This window comes from Poecilia latipinna, unplaced genomic scaffold, assembly GCF_001443285.1.
Source record: "Poecilia latipinna isolate Pla-1442-1.1 unplaced genomic scaffold, P_latipinna-1.0 Scaffold1573, whole genome shotgun sequence".
Taxonomy (NCBI): Eukaryota; Metazoa; Chordata; class Actinopteri; order Cyprinodontiformes; family Poeciliidae; genus Poecilia; species Poecilia latipinna.
In genome coordinates this window covers 31,998-48,766 of record NW_015114189.1, presented here as the reverse complement: position 1 = coordinate 48,766, position 16,769 = coordinate 31,998, and the positions used below count along the sequence as shown (strand labels likewise).

Below are 16,769 nucleotides of genomic sequence, written 5' to 3'. Positions count from 1 at the left end.
CAAAGGGCAGTTCAGAAGATCTTAGCAAACAATCTGCTGTAACTACAGGTAACATAAAGGTCAACAGGCATATAAGGAACATCAGAAAGCTTATGCCTTTTCTCTTAAGGAAGCACGATCTAAGTATTATTCCAACATCATCAACAGCTGTCCGGGAAATCCTAAACAGCTTTTCTCTACAATAAACCATCTCCTCAATCCCATTCCACAAACTTATGCTGAGGATTCGACTGAAAAATGCAACCTGTTTCTCTCATTCTTCAAAAACAAAGTTAACTCTATTAGATCTCAGCTCCATAGCCTTCCTGATCTTCGGCTGGCATCTACCCTGGGACATCATGGGTCCCTGAGCTGCTTTGACGATGTTGCTCAGAGTGAAGTGGAGGCTATCCTGAAGAAAATGAAGCCTTCATCTTGTGCCCTGGATCCCTTCCCCTCATCACTCATAAAATCTAATCATGCTGCAATAAGCCCACTAATCACACAAATAATAAATCACTGAAATCTGGTCATGTGCCATTGCCTCTTAAAACAGCTATCATTAAACCTCTTCTAAAGTAATCTACCTTGGATCCAGATATTCTTTCCAATTACCGTCCAATCTCTCACCTCCCTTTCCTGTCAAAAGTGCTGGAAAAGGCTGTTGCTGCTCAGCTGCAGCTCCACCTACAACAACATTCTCTGTACAAGAAATTTCAGTCTGGGTTCCGTTCTGCTCACAGTACTGAGACCGCTTTGCTGAGAGTTACTAATGATGTCCTCATGGCAGCTGATACTGGTCCTACTTCTCTCCTTGTCCTCCTTGACCTAACTGCAGCCTTTGACACTGTGGACCATAATATCCTCCTACACCGTCTTCATGTGGAGGTCGGTCTCTGTGACTCTGTTCTGGACTGGTTTAAATCCTCTCCAATCGGCTGGAATGTGTTAGCCTTGGCAAGGCCAAGTCCCAGGCTGTCTCAGTCTCCTGTGGTGTCCCACAAGGGTCAGTCCTGGGGCCCTGTTATTTTCCCTCTACATGCTGCCTTTGGGTCAAATCATTAATCGGCACAATATCTCCTTCCACTGCTATGCCGACGATATACAACTTTACATTAGAACTGAAGCATTTTCATCACCATTTTCACTCACTGCCTTCACCATTTGCCTGGAGGAGATGAGGACGTGGATGAATCAGAACTTTCTTCAGTTAAACTGCTCCAAAACTGAGGCCATGTTGATCGGAACACCTCAACAGGTCCAATCTTCAACCTTGACAACAATCTTCTTTTCTGGACAAGACATCCCCCTGTTACAAATCTTGGAGTTAGAATGGATTCTCATCTTACATTTGAAAATCATATTAAGCATCTATTTAAAACCTGTTTCTTTCATCTTCGCAATATCACCAAAATTCGTCCATCTCTCTCTTTCTCTGATGCCGAGACTCTCGTCCATGCCTTTGTCTCTTCCAGGCAACTCTCTGTTCATTGGAATCCATAAAAAACATCTCCAGAAGGTCCAATACATTCAAAACAGCGCAGCCAGGATTCTATTGAGGGCCCGTAAATCTGCCCATATTACACCTATTCTGCATGACCTTCATTGGCTTCCTGTCACCTTCAGAATTCAGTACAAAATTGCTCTCATTACACATCAATGTTTAAACGGAACTTCACCGGATTATCTGAAGGACCTTCTCATTCCACATTCATCCACCAGATCTCTGCGATCACAAGACAGCAACTTCCTCCACCTTCCTTGCTCCAGATTAAGGACCATGGGAGATCGGGCATTCGCTGGGCTGCCCCCCGTCTCTGGAACTCTCTCCCGGATTGTTTGAGAGCTACGCAACCAGTGGTTCACTTCCAAAGAGGCTTAAAGACTTTTTTATTTAAGCAAGCCTATTCTGCCTCCACATGATTTTTATAATGTTGATTTTATCTATGATTTTAGTTGCACTGTGTAGCACTTTGAGATTTTTTCTAATGAAAGTGCGGTACAAATTAAATTGATTATTATGAATTGAACACGCAGTAGAAATTTGAACATAGTATTGTCAATATATTAAAATATTTAATCAGTTTAACCACACTAATGCTGTGACTAATCACTGTGCTTAACTTTGTAAGCTTGAAATGTAAAAATGCACATTTTCATAAATGTTTAAGGACATGTTTTATTGTCTAAAACCAATCTCACATTTCCAGGTTTTCATACTCAGGACGGTTTAGAGGCAGTTGTTTTGTTTAAAAAACAGCTGCTTAGAAATATTAACTACAAACTGGTTGTGCTTCTGTGGGAGGATAATTTGTCATTACAATAAGCTAACTACATACCAGCTTGGTTTTATCCAAACATGCGCCATCGGTATGACTTTCTTCGCTCATCTTTTCACTTGCGTTTGTGGCTCTGCATTGCTGGCCACAGCAGACCATGTGACAAGCTGCTTTGAACCAAGTAACCCTCTGCAGGGAGAGGCTTCTAGGGAATGCGACTAACCTGCATTGTGTAACGTTAATGTGTTAAGCTTATTATTTTAGAATAATAAGTGTCAATGCTTTAACATTAACAGCCTTACAGAAAACATACTTTATGACCCACAAACTTCTGAAGGAACTCTGCATTCACTGGTCACTTTATTAGGTGCACCACTTTAGTTTGACCTCCTTTTGCCTTCAGAACAGCATCAGTTGACTCAAAGGCCTTCTGTCACACTGAGGTCAGACGACTGGACAGGTCATTCTCTGTGAACTTGAAACATGGTTCTGAGTAAAATCCCATCTGATCAGCAGTTTCTTGCACCAACAATCATGACTAGGTTCACTTAATCACTTAATTCCCTTTTTCTTTCTCACTTTGATGTTCACCTTAGACTTCAGTGATGTGTCTACAACACGTCTGGATGCTTAATGCATTGAACTGCTGCCATCGGATCTGCTGGTTTGCGGTTTGTGTTGACAAGCAATTAAACACAGGGCTGTTTCTCGAAAGTAGGATTCAGAAATTCAGGAAAAGGGATAAAACCGGGCTTGGCATAGCACCACCAGATCATCCTGTCTTTATCCGTTTCAGACCAAACCAGGTTCAGGGGGTGCAGCTATGTTGAGCCAGGCTTAAGTAATCCAGGTGAATGTGCGTCAATAGATTTCTTCAGTAGACCATGAGAAACTGATGCTACAATAGCAAATTATAGCAGATCGATGGAATGTGTAATTAGCCCAAAATATGCACTTTCAAAAAAACGTCATAATCATACCTGTCATTTGCTCAAATAAAAAGCTTTAACCCAAGAAATGAACAGTAGAAGTCAATATAACATGTTAAACTGACATTATCTTTCTAATATTTATACAGAACAAACATAACAGGTCAAAACAGGTCAAGATTAAATATAAGAATATTTTGCAGTATCTGGGAAGTATTAAAAACAATTAATGGTGTGCTGTGGTGCCGCAGGGGTTAAGCACAACCCACATATGGAGGCCTTAGTCCTCGACGCAGCTGTCGCAGGTTCGATTCCTGGCCTTTGCGACCTTTGCTTCATGTCTTCCCCCTTCTCTCATTACCCACTTTCCTGTCAATTAGCTATCAAATAAAGGCCACTAGAGCCAAAAAAAACAAAACAACAATTAATAGTTTGTATTGGTGGACATGTTTTTTTTTGTTTAAAAGCATAAAATACTATTTACTGTTTAGCATGTTCCAGCTCTGTTATCAAGTACACTGATATGCGCAGAGTGACAAGACAGTCCTTGTTTCCACAGGGACAGTGGCCAGCCCGATGTTTTCTTCACTCTCAGCTACCAAAGCGAAGACGGCCCCACCAGCGTCCGTGTCCAGCTGAACAACCTGCTCTTCAGCCTCCATGGCAGCCAAAAAACTTTTCCTTCACTGTTCGCTCTGCTTGCCTTCTACACCAGCTCCCCCTGTAGGCTGACTGAGCCCTACCGCAGGCAGCGGCCTGAGCGCCTAAAACAGATGTGCAGGAGAGCTCTCGTACGAACCTACGGTGCCGAAAGTATATGCACCTCACCTGGACTCAGCCCTGATGTTAAGGCTTATGTCAGTGCGTACCCGTACTGTACATAGACAAACCTGTGGGGCAGTGTCTTTTACTGTATTTAGATGTCATTTATTAAGTTAAAAACTGTGTATTTGTTGTTTTTGTATTTTGCTGGAGACAATTTGGTACCACATGTAATGAGAAAACAGATTGAAAGTGTTTTATTCATGACTTGCAACATTATTGTATGCTTGACAGTTCAATCAGCTCCATTTAATCTGACTGTTCTTGTTAGTAAAATCATTTCAGACATTTTTTACCTTTAATATGACATCTATCCTGTGCTTCACTAGAAGCCTTTGGCTAAGTCCAAACCTGAGTCTGATTTACCCCTCAGAAGTCAACAAATTTGGAGTTTTGTTTTCACAGCAGAACTTCACAGGTTAAAGGTCATATGGTGGAGAAGGTTGTCAAATTGTTTATCTTGTTCTCATCTTTTTTGCATCATAAAATCCAGACATTTTAACAAGGATGTGAATCTTTAGCTGTACTCTTTTAAAATCCTGAGGCAAATGAGTAAACTTTTAATACAAGATGTTTTTAGATAGGATGTTGCCTAAAAACATCTTCAGGCAACATGTTGCAAAACTGTACCTCATGCTATTATGTGGAGAAACTGAGAAATGCCATTGCTGCAAGTGTCTTTATAGTTAATAACATTTGATCTGTGAACAACAACATCATCTGTGGTATGCTTAGTATTTTATTTCAGGAAAACAAGAACATAATTTTCAAAGCATTTTATGGTGAATTACATAATTGCCATGAGTAAGCGACATGTTACAAATTAAGAAATTAATATCTTTTCTGTCTCATGCAGCGTTTCCATTCCGTCTCATACAGAATGGACAGAAAAGTGCTTCTGTCCATTTTTGTGGACATGAATGCCTCATTTGAATTAAGGCATTTGCAAAAACATTACTTTGTTTTTTGGCAGTTTTATTTTTCTGTTTAGATTTGTTTATTTTTCAGTGTTGAATTTTGTTCCATTCTGCATTTGTTTTGTATGTTATCTTATGCACAAATCAAACAGTTATGCACTGAACCCAAAGATTGCACTTTGGTTGTTCTAGTTGGAGACATTAGATTTAGTTTTACTAATGTGTGCAATTTTAAAACTAATTCAAAACTTGAATTAATTTGTCTTGTTCTTGTGTCTGTAAAAATGCATATATTGGTACAAATCCAGCTATCTATCGCACAATCTTTTCTAAAGGCTTTTCCATTTTTTTTGACAAATGAAGCTTTGGCTAATTTCCTATATCATTGCAACCATATTTATTTTAGGTCATGCTAATTATAATTTCATGTTAATATGAAGCCTAGGCGTAAATTCAAACTGGAAGACTCTATTCATCTCACCTGCCCAACCAAAGATGTCATCATGTGCCTTGATTCCAACCTGTCGGTGATGGTCTCCTCCTTCAATCATCAAGCGTCACTCCTTTGATAAGGTCCAGCTGTTCATCGGTTTCTGCTCTTTGGCTGAGCTTCAAGCAAGCTGCTGCTCAACGTCATGGCCTTACGATTTCGTGTGTTCTCAATCTTTCGTGGAATTACCAGACTTTTTCTCCTTTTTACCCAGGCTTGAAAAAGCTCCCGTTGTGCAGTTGCCACAGATTTCTGCTCTTACCAGGTCAATCTCACTCAGATCCGGGATAATCTATCCCTAATTGCTCTCGTTGCACCTTCGCATCTTGGGATCCCCGCTAGTTGTCTTCAGCAGCATGTGAATCTTCAACCTCGGCAGGACTCTCCTTCCTCCAATCCAGTTTCAGATTTCCCATCGTAGCCTTTCAGCCTAAACGTGAAGATATCCCCCCTTTCAGCACTTTTCAACAGTTCTTCTTATCACTGATGTTCAGTATTAAGTGTACAAATATATATGAAGTATACTTGTACCAATTTTGAAATTATAACTTTAAACATACTTAAATATAATTGTACCAAAATACACTTTTAAGAAATATATTAAATAAAAGTATACTTTAAGTGAACAAAATATGTATTTGCCCAAGTCTAAATATCTAAATATACACTTTCTCAATTGTATATTTAAAAGATATTTAAAATATCTGTCAAAGATATTTTGTGTATATTTTAAAATATATGCTGAAAATAGAATTTTTTTAAATTCACTTAACGCTTACTTTAAATTATTAATTTCAGTATGTTTTAAATTACATCGCAGTGTATACTTTAGGCTAATAAAGTATGCCTTTTTAGGTGACTTAATAATCTTTTATTATTTTTGTTAAAACGGCAAAGAATTAAAAAAATAATAATAATCCTAATAGTGGAACTTGTTTTAATGTTGTTTAACAAATAATGTAGTCATGCCTTAACATGTCAAACATTGACAGTTTAGTGACAGAGGTTCTACAACAAAAACAATACTTGTCCTTAACACTAAATTTAGCAGGTATCTTCAGTTTTACATCTCTCCGAATATGATCTGTTGTTTTCAGTTTTTTAACTAAAACACGGAAGCTGTCTTTATCCAATCCATTTCCAGATGTATGATGTAAGATCTGTTAGTGAACGGCATCAGCTCACACACCCGATCAGATGGTGGCGGTATTGCACACTTTCAGTTTTATTTTTAAAAGCTCCATAAAAAGAAAATAAGAAGAAGCCATGAGCCAGAGAAGATAACAGATGCTGTTCAAATTCGCCATTCTTAGTCACAGAATATTGCCTTAAAATTAGAGAGGGCCTTGATAAGAGTAGTTCTGGTAAATTCAAGCTTGTGACGTCCTAGTCCGAGTTAGACGACAACACATCTGGACAACAACCGATGGAAATTAAATGTGGGTCACGAAAGGAACCGAAGGGACGAAGACTGCTAACGTGTTGCTAGCTGGTGGTAAGTTTGCTTCAAAGGGTGCGTTCACACTGCAGCCTGAAATGACCCAATTCCGATGTTTTGGCAATTCCGATTTGCCAGTAAATCCGACCTGTATGTGTTCTGCAGTGTGAACGGGCAAACGACCTGAAAGTGTCCCGCATGCGCACTAAAGGACGCAATAGCGTCAGCGTTCTCAGTGTTCTGTCAACTGCCATAAAAAGAAGAAGTGCGGTATCTGATGGCCATAAATCTCCCATCAGATACCGTTCCCCCACTGTAAAACAGGGTGAACAGTATCTGATGGGTGATTTATGGCCATCAGATACCGTTCCCCCCTTTACCACAGGGGGAACAGTGTCTGATGGGTAATATTGAGCATTAAAATGCATTGCCGTTTTTAATTCATATAGCACTATCTATCTATCTATCTATCTATCTATCTATCTATCTATCTATCTATCTATTATAATTATAATATATATAACATATATATTATTATTATAATTATAATATATATATAACATATATTATGTATTATAATTATAATATATGTATAAAATATATATTATTTATTATAATCATAATATGTATAACATATATATTTATTATAATTATTAGTATTATTACTATTAGTTTCCCGCAAAAACGTGAAGTGTGACAACTTTGCCGAAACATGTTGTTTGAGCTTTCACGGTGTCCGTAGTTCCCCAGATAAGCGCGCCGAACAAGCGTGTGCTTGCTACGCGCGTGCTNTGTTGTGCCTCGTGATTTTTTCAATTAAAACAGTGTACCTTGGCTCAGAAAAGGTTGAAAAACACTGAATTAAACATTGTTAACAGTGGGGTAATTTGAAGTGAAGATAAACATACCAATCCTCCTATGTCCAGGAATCTTGGGAAGTTCAAAAAGATACTAGATGACTTCACTGGGTTGTAAATCATCTTCTGGTGATTGTTGAAGGTCTGTTCTATCTTCCTCATAACAGTTCCTTCATCAGCTGTGTGCTTCATCAGCGTAGTGGCCTCAGAACACAAGCTGTCTGTTATAAGACAGTCTTCTATAAAACTGTGCATCAGTTGTTGGTTCCTCTAAAAAATTGATACGAATGTGACACACTGTCCTGGAATTTAATAAAATGAGGTTTGGGAACTCTTCAAGGATTTGTGTGACAAAATGTGTACAACTATAAATACACACATCTGTTTGGATTTGTGTCTTTCTGGGGCCCTTCTTTCGTCCATTAGAAGCTTCCCTTTGGACAAACTTCAGTCTCCAAGCCAGATACCCACTCCCATCTTCTGCATTGTAATAATGCTCCTAAAAGTAGATGAATGATAAATGTTTTTAAAGCTGTGAAAGCAAAGACAACTGTGGATGCTAGTAGCTGTGATTTACAGATTTTAGTTCACGTTGTTTGAATTACATGAATAAAATCTCTTCATGATGTTTATTCTCCAAGCTGCAGTATTTCAACACTGGAACAATGAACTACAAAGGTTTAAAAATAGGAAATTAAGAAACAAGTGGTATAAATGCAGGGCATGCAGTTCTACTCAAACCATAGCCAAGAAGTTGGATTTATGTTTTGAACTTACATAGCTAAACCTGCTTCTAGGATCAGTCAGTTAAGGGAACAAGGTAATAACACCCTTTCCATAGTCCTCTTTGACACGTCTGGAAGGACTTGTCCTATACAGACAGAAAAAACTATGAGCTTTGTGAAAGGCGTAAAGAACACCTTCAAAAAAGGTAAATATAAAAGGTGCATATAAAAATTATTAAGTTTAGCATACTGTCATACAGTGAGGAAAATAAGTATTTGAACACCCTGCAATTTCTCCCACTTAGAAATCATGAAGGGGTCTGAAATTTTCATTTTAGGGGCATGTTCACTGTGACAGACATAATCTAAATAAAAATCTGGAAATCACAATGTATGATTTTAAATAATTTATTAAAAATTATACATTGGGTCAGAATTATTGTGATTGCTACCAATCTAATAATTGCTCCAACAGTTGTACCAATCACAATAATTCTGCATAAATCCACCTGCATAAAGATTCATGTCCACCTCACACAATCGGTAAGACTCCAACCACTAACATGGCTAAGACCAAAGAGCTGTCCAAAGACACCAGAGACTAAATTACAGACCATCACCAGGCTGGACAGGGCTACGAGGCAATTGGCAAGCAGGTTGGTGAAAAGATCAGCTGTTGGAGCAATTATTAGAAAATGGAAGAAGCTAAACATGAGTGTCAATCTCCTCCGGACTGGGAGAGTCCAAGGGACATGCAAGATTTCACCTCGTGACGTATCAATGATCCTAAGAAAAGGAAGGAGGCTGTTCTCCAAAATCTCACAATACATGGTCCCGGTCATCCTCTCCTTAATACAGTGCAGTTGTCCTGTCCCATGTGCAGAAAAATACCCCCAAAGCATGATGCTTCCACCCCCAAGATTCACAGTAGGGATGGTGTTTTTGGGATGGTACTCATCATTCTTACGGTAATCTTTTGTATGCTGCTATACTTTTGGTATTCCATTAGAAACTAACATTAAATGGATGCATCCAAACATCTAAATTGATGGTGGACTTTTAGGATACAAATGAGTTAAACTTTTTCCACATTTTGGCAAGTTACAACATTGTATTGTGTGTTTTTTAAAAATAAAACAAAAAGTAGGGCACTGAAAAAATAGAATGGAGCTCCAATTTTAAAAAAGTAGTTAATTTGTCACATATAATCCAATTAGGTTTGTCATACTTAACATGATAATGTGATATATTTATTTGGATAGCCTTAATTTGATTACTAGTAACAAATTAACTACTTTTTAAAAGTGGGATCACCTTTTTTAGAGTGCATAAATGTGAAGTGAAAATGACATAGTACATTTTAAAGTATTCCTAGGAACAAAATCATAATTAAAATGTACCCCTTCTCTTACCTGTTGACCGGTAGAGATAGGCACCAGCACCCCTGGTGACCCCATTAGGGATAAGCATGTAAGATAATAGAAAAAAAAAAAATCCATAGCTGAAAGACAAAAGAAGTCTAGTTTTTTACAAGTCATGTAGAGGTCACAGCTAGAAGAATGGAAGAAGATGCTCTGGTGAGATGAGGATAAAACTAAACTTTTAGCTAGGTCTGCACATCACTCTGAACATAGCATCTCCTGTTCTTATCATTTAGTGTGGGTAGGGAAGCTGGTCAAAGTATATAGATGTAGTGCTCAGGACAGAGGACCCAAAGTTTCAGCCAGACACAATAGAAAATCAAATGATTTATTGAGAAAAAGAGTATGCGAGGGTAGACCACCAGCAGTCGGGCCGGGAACCACTGAGGACAGAGAAACAGGTTAGTGGCTTGTACTCTTGGTGTCCAAAGCTCAATAAGGAAAGCCACTAACTTTCTCAAAATGCTGTGGGAAACTGAGACACTCTTGGTTCCCCAACAAGGCTGCGGTGAGAAGGCAGGGGGGAGACGTCATCTTTAGGGGTGTTGGTTGTTAAGAACAGAACACCTCAGCAAGATGGTGGAGATTGATCCAGAGCATCAACACTGGTAGCACAATGGTTAGGTAGCAGGTCATAAACCCAGGAGAAATCAGAACTTGGAGGTCAAGAGGCCACGGCAGGGGATGAACCAAGGAGGCAGAGGAAGGTAAACTTATCTGAGGGTCAGATGAGAATCCGGAGTCAGGGCACAGAAACAGGTCAGGCACGTGGAGGCAATCTAATCCAGGAGGCAGAAGTTGAGAGGCAGAAACAGGGTCGTGTCAAGAAAACAGAAGCCAGTGGAGTATCTGATGTGAGCCAGGCAAGAAATCCAAGAGACAAAAACGTGGTCATGATGGTGGTCAGACAAAGGAGGAAATGTTGGATATCTACTCACAATAAAGTTTTTCAAAAACCTGAGAGCAGGCAGACGGTGGATGACATGAGCCTGATTGTGCTGCAGCGCAGCAGCATGCAAGTGGACCTGATTAACTTGATTGCAGAGGTGAGAGCTGAAGAAGAAAACGGAGCAGGCAGACGGGCAGAATCATAATAACAGAGGGAATTAAATATGGGACAATCCTTTGAATGCCCCTCTGTACAAAGTATTGACCCAGGGGAGCTGAGTATGAATGCATGCCACACTTTCAGAATTATAAATGTAAGAAGAAAAAAAAATCAAGAATCATGCACAATTTTAATTTCACTTCACTAGTATACTCTACCTCTTCTCTAAAACTGGTCCATGCTTTTGAATCCAGCACACTTCTCATTGGGATTCCTAGCAAGAGGGTTCCTGCAGAGACTTCAGTACTTCCAAAACTGCAGCTGCTATCATGCAACATATGCAAACATGAACATATTACTTCCATCCTCCACTCTCTCCATTGACTTTCCATTTCCACTAGGATTTAATTCAAGATTTCCCTCCTCAAACATCAATTCATCTCTGGAAATGCCCCAACCTATATCAAAAAACTACTTAGTCTACTTAGTCTACAAAACACAACTTGCTCACTCCACTGCACCCACTCAAACCTTCTCCAGATCCCCAAAACCTGAGGACCACGTTGCTCCATGTCTATGGAACACCCTCCCTGACACACTGAGGGTGCCACAATCCACTGACTGCTTTAAAAAAAAAAGACATTTCTATTTGGCAAAATATTTGGATCATTTTCTTAGATATTGGTTTTAATCTCTTATTTATGTAATTAATTATTTTTATCCATTAGAATTGCATGTTTTGCTTTTGTTTCCTGCCCTTTGTTTCCTGCCAGGGTGTTTGAGATCTAAAGATATAAAGGGCATTATAAATAAAATCTATTATTATTATTATTATTATTATTGTTGTTATTATTATTACTACATTGTATTGGACTATCTTATAAAATTTCAACAAAATACATTTTTGTGGCTGTATTGTGAAAAAAATATGAAACTCAAATTTGTGTGAATACTTTTGCAGGGCTCTATTAATCCCACAAATGAAAGATCTTGAGCTGCATGTTATTGCATTGTGCTCTCTGTCACTTTTGTATTATTTACAGACTTTTGCTGTCAAAGTCAGCTTAAAGGAATGATCAGAAAATGGGTGTAAAACCAGCTTCCAAAGTCCATAGAAAAACTTATTCTTAAAGCTTGGAAAAAGTTGCTATAGATGAAAGCAATTTTGAAAGATTGAAAAAATAGTAACAGAGTTTGTCATATAAAAGTTTTATATGGTAATGTTATGATATCCATTTTTTTCAGGAGATACAACATCACCTTCTTGAATGCCTATTATCAGCCTGAAGGCACAGATGACCATCCGTTCATCTGCTCGACAGAGAGGGAAAACGGGATGCTTCGCTGTTCTGACGTGCCTCGTCGTCGTGTGGGTCGGTCCTACTGCTCACTGGGGGCTGAGGAAGCCCACTCAGAGACAGGACTGACAGTGGACGGACCAGTGTCATGTGTGAACTGGTACCAATACTACAACCAGTGCCGGGCAGGGGAAATAAACCCCCACAAAGGAGCTATTAACTTTGATAATATCGGATATGCATGGATTGCTATATTTCAGGTAAAATCTATGCAGAATCTATCTGCAGAAATTGAATTGAATTGAATTTAATAAAGCTGCACTATGTAACTTTTATAGACAAATATTTTTTGGATATTTGTTGAAACTGTCACTATGACAGTAAGACAGACAGTCTGAGAAAAAAATGTAGCTTCTCTGCCATCTCCCAGTGTTCCAAGTGCCGTCTAGAAATAACTCATTTGAGCCAGGAGGAGGATCTTAGTGCTGTCAATCACTCTCAGTATTGCGCTGCTCACAACCCCATCTCCTTTCCCCCCTTCAACTCTGCTAGCTGCACCTAAAAGAGACTGTATGAATGTTCAGGCTAGTTAGCATGACCACTGATGAAAACAAATAAACGGTTTTCCTGTAGGTTGTTTCTCCACCATTAGCACATTGAGCAGCATGTTGATTGACAGCACTAAGACCCTTAGCCTTGTTTTGCTTGGTACAAGTTGGAGTGGTGCATTTCTTCAGACTCTCATGGAAATGGTGGAGGAATTCAAACTTTGTGTAAGAGACACATACATAATGTGTCTCTTACTGTCAGGACATGATGACAGTTTTCACAGATATGTAAAAAAAAAAATTCTTTATATGCTTTAACTTAAACTGGTTACTTTTGACTTCAGGTAATTACCCTGGAGGGTTGGGTGGACATAATGTACTACGTAATGGATGCACACTCCTTCTATAACTTCATCTACTTCATTTTTCTCATCATTGTAAGTACTAAGAAAACCACAAACACATTGACAATGCTAAAATTGTCCAAAATGGTTGTTTTTGGACAACCAATTTGCCACACAGTAAAAATACCAGTGTTAAAATCCTAGGTGTAGTGTTAAATAAAAAGTGTTTGTGTTGTTTTAACATCACACTGTCAGTGTAGCTTCTGACATATTTGGATTTTAAATTCAAGTGTTAATTGGATTGTTAATTGTTGCTTAAGCCATGCCTTTGTGTAATGGATGCAGAGTGCATTCTACTGTGTGTGTATTTAAAAAAACCAACATTGCAAATTACACTCTAAAAAGTGTTTTTGGCAGTCATCTATCTAATGGACTTTTTTTTTTTTTTTTACATTAATCTAACTTAATTCATTTGGTTTTTTTTGATGACAACTTGCTTTTTTGTGTTCAATTAACTTAAAATTTACAAATCTAAATTAACTTAAAGGATCTTTTTACTTTGACTTTACTTGAAACAATTGAGTTCAATGCTGGATATGCCTGACCAGCTCAATTCATTAAGTTTATCCATCTCATTTTTCCTAATAAATAATTGAAATCTTTTACTTAATTCTACAGAAAGTCAACTCAAATGTTTAAGTTGTTCCAAACTAAAAAAAAACCCTAAAATATCCAAAATGACATTATCACTTAAAATACAGCTTGCATTTAAATTATTTTAAATGTATGCTTTAACATATTTTAGTTTTTCAAAGATCTTGTACTCTGAAAAATGAATAGAGTAGAACCAACTTAATTTAATTGCTTCAGTTGGTAACAAGTAAATTAATTAAATTTATTCAACAACAGGCTAAGGCTCAGCTACTGGTAGCAACAGGATCCAACAGTGGACCGAGTAACCATACATCCAGACTGGACAACAGCCAGATATGACCAGGACCCGACAAAGACACAGAAACACATGCAACATTAAATACACAGAGGGTAATCAGGGGCAGAGACACAGGAAAACTCAAATCATGACACTTTCATTACCCACTTTCCTGTCTGAGCCAAAAAAAAAAAAACCTGGTAAAAAAAGAAATAATTTATTAATTTCCTTTTTTATTTGAAGTAAACAAAATGAATTGAGTAAAGACTGACTTAAAAGGATCCAGGATTAGATTTTTTTATTACCTAAAAAAAATGCTGTATGTGATATGTCAAAACTCATAATTACTTCAAAAATATACATCCTTTGTTATATTTTTCACCCATGGAGGTCACAATTTTTTCAACGCAGGAAAGCTAACTTTACCCAAGTAGTTGTTTATCATATTGCGTTTGATTGGTGTAATTTCAGATAATGCCACACTGTCACTATAGGTTGTGATTTAAAAAATAAATAAATAAAAATTTATGTGAATCTGGGTAATTTCCCACATGAAAAAAAGGGAGAGCGCAGTGCAAGAGCCGAGTGGAACACAATCTGGACGCTGGACATTTCTCCAGAACACTTTCAGTCATTTATACCAGCAGAAGGCTCTAACAGGTGATTGTTATCTATATGTTGCACCCTTAAAAAGAACTTAGAAGAAACTCAAATTAGCTTTTGTGCAACTTTATTAAACAAAATCCACGGTTCGAGCATACAGCGTGTGTAGTTTTCTCATCCCTTTTGTAATAATCTCAGGTCGTGAACTTTCAACTCCCATCATGCATTGCGACATTCTTAAAGGGGTATTATCATGACAGAAATTTATGAAATAAAAAAATAAAACAGTTGGAGCACATATTTAGCCATCAACCAACTGAATTGTTCCAACTAAACACTAAATCAAATAAATGCTTGCCCAATATGATCAATATACCTATTAAGCAACATCACGTTCGCAACATGTTTTCAGGGCTCTACATATACAAGCTAAACATAAATGCCGTGCTGCCGCTGAGACGTTCAGCAGGCAGAGCTGAACGTTCTTTGAGATGCTAACAGAAGCTATATACTATACAATACTGCCTGCGGTACTGACATCACCGATCCGACCGGACCCTAAACAGCACAGTTGTTGCCGAACCGGACACAGCGCTACAGATACTGGGACAAAGTCAAAGACAAGCAGTGCTAATGGAGCTTTTAATACTGGAAATGCTAATGGAGCTAGAACACCGCACTGAATGTGAAACCACTACCAACACCAGACAAAGTTCGGACCATAAGAACCAGACACAGATCACTTATGTAGAAGTACTTACCAGATCACACAGTCCGACCAGAGGTACGTGTCATTCATTGTTTCATTTATGTAGCTGAAGGCAGCAGCAGCTAACACCAGTTCCTACAGCCAACTCTGTCCTGGGTCATTCTCTGAATTTGGTGCATTTTGTGTCTCACAGGTTTATCTAAAAGATTTTCATATTATGCAAACCACAGTTTTTGAGAAAATCAAAAAATGGAAATATCCATGTGTCTTGGTAATATAGCATGCAAATATATTTTAAAAATTATGTTTTGAAAAATGTTATGGGTTGTTGAGGCATAGAGGTTAGCCAAATGAGCATGTCCCCACTGACCAATGTTAATTTTTCATTGAATATAAAACAAAAATAGTCAGTAACTGCAAGTTATTTCTACCATTATAAACATTTTGGTATACTTGAATCTAAATAAAAGACATATGAGGAAAAATATATTAATTATTTATTAAATAGCACTTTTTAATCATGTCCCTCTAGTTTTGTTCAACCCCGTAACGGCATACCAATCCCTCCTTTTTATAATGGTTCAGTCCAATTTCCTCAGCAACCTGGAAGTGACATCGTATAAGTCTTCCCGCTCACACTGAAAATATAGGTAAATGTTAATATAGTTTCTTATCTATATTTGACTATTTTTATCCATAGATCATTATTGTCAAGCTCAAGCTTTCAACACTGTTACGGACGTAAATGACATTTATTATTATTTGGGAAAAAGTAAAGAATTGTCTTTGAAAAATATATTAATTTCTTGTTTTCATCATATCATATGTTGCTCTATACCCCAGCTAATGTGGACTTATGGCAACTTTTAGCAAAAATCTTGTACCCCTAACAAAAACAGTGGTTTTGTTACGGGGTTGAAGGTTGGACTGTTCTTAAGCCAGCCGGTGTGTTCAGCCCCGTTACAGTGAGTTCAACCTTGTTACTTGATACATTGTTATGATTTTTTTTAATAATAACAGTAAATATTAGACTAATATTTGTTGCATTCTATACAACGTTTAAAGAATGAAACATAAAAAAGCCTGATTTAATGTTTATTTGAAAGTGTATTTTCATCATTTATGAAAAGCGCTTTTACATCAAGTTGCCATATTCTACTTATCAGTCTAATTATTATTATTCAGAATCAAATAAAATATACTAAGTTACATTTAGTTATTTTAATCAAGGAACAGGTGAATAATGTTAATAAAATAAATTTAAAATATGCTAGTTTTAAAACTTAGCAAAATGTCTTGATTGAAATAGCCTAATTATAGTTTTCACATTAATAACTTATTCTGCCCTATTGACCTTTATGTTACCTGTAGCTACAGCAGATTGTTTGCTAAGATCTTCTGATCTGCCCTTTGTCTGTGTGGGAAACAATC

The 16,769-nt window shown here is 37.6% G+C and overlaps 2 protein-coding genes and 1 long non-coding RNA gene across 8 annotated transcripts in view; 2 read left to right on the top strand and 1 right to left on the bottom strand.

Annotated features, from left to right (window-relative positions):
• Positions 1 to 5,180, top strand: part of LOC106963732 (suppressor of cytokine signaling 1-like) — a 22,135-nt gene extending 16,955 nt beyond the window's left edge. The window contains exon 4 of the mRNA XM_015058804.1: positions 3,747 to 5,180. Coding sequence (XP_014914290.1) covers positions 3,747 to 4,071 — 325 coding nt within the window. The 3' untranslated portion in view covers positions 4,072 to 5,180. The remainder of the gene's footprint in view (positions 1 to 3,746) is intronic.
• Positions 1 to 11,676, bottom strand: part of LOC106963733 (uncharacterized) — a 14,457-nt gene extending 2,781 nt beyond the window's left edge. Inside the window, exons 1-5 of one of the 6 annotated variants that reach the window (XR_001428246.1) lie at positions 11,124 to 11,676; positions 9,849 to 10,910; positions 8,489 to 8,582; positions 8,091 to 8,210; positions 7,763 to 7,981 (exon numbers count right to left, since the gene is read on the bottom strand). This is a non-coding gene — a long non-coding RNA (uncharacterized LOC106963733). Of the gene's footprint in view, positions 1 to 7,762; positions 8,211 to 8,488; positions 8,583 to 9,848; positions 10,911 to 11,123 lie in introns of all 6 variants that reach the window. The other 5 variants (XR_001428243.1, XR_001428244.1, XR_001428245.1 and 2 more) reach the window with 5 other exon arrangements.
• A 439-nt stretch (positions 11,677 to 12,115) lies between these two features.
• Positions 12,116 to 16,769, top strand: part of LOC106963730 (voltage-dependent T-type calcium channel subunit alpha-1H-like) — a 16,784-nt gene continuing 12,130 nt past the window's right edge. Inside the window, exons 1-2 of the mRNA XM_015058802.1 lie at positions 12,116 to 12,463; positions 13,096 to 13,188. Of these exons, the coding sequence (XP_014914288.1) occupies positions 12,131 to 12,463; positions 13,096 to 13,188 (426 nt within the window). The 5' untranslated portion in view covers positions 12,116 to 12,130. The remainder of the gene's footprint in view (positions 12,464 to 13,095; positions 13,189 to 16,769) is intronic.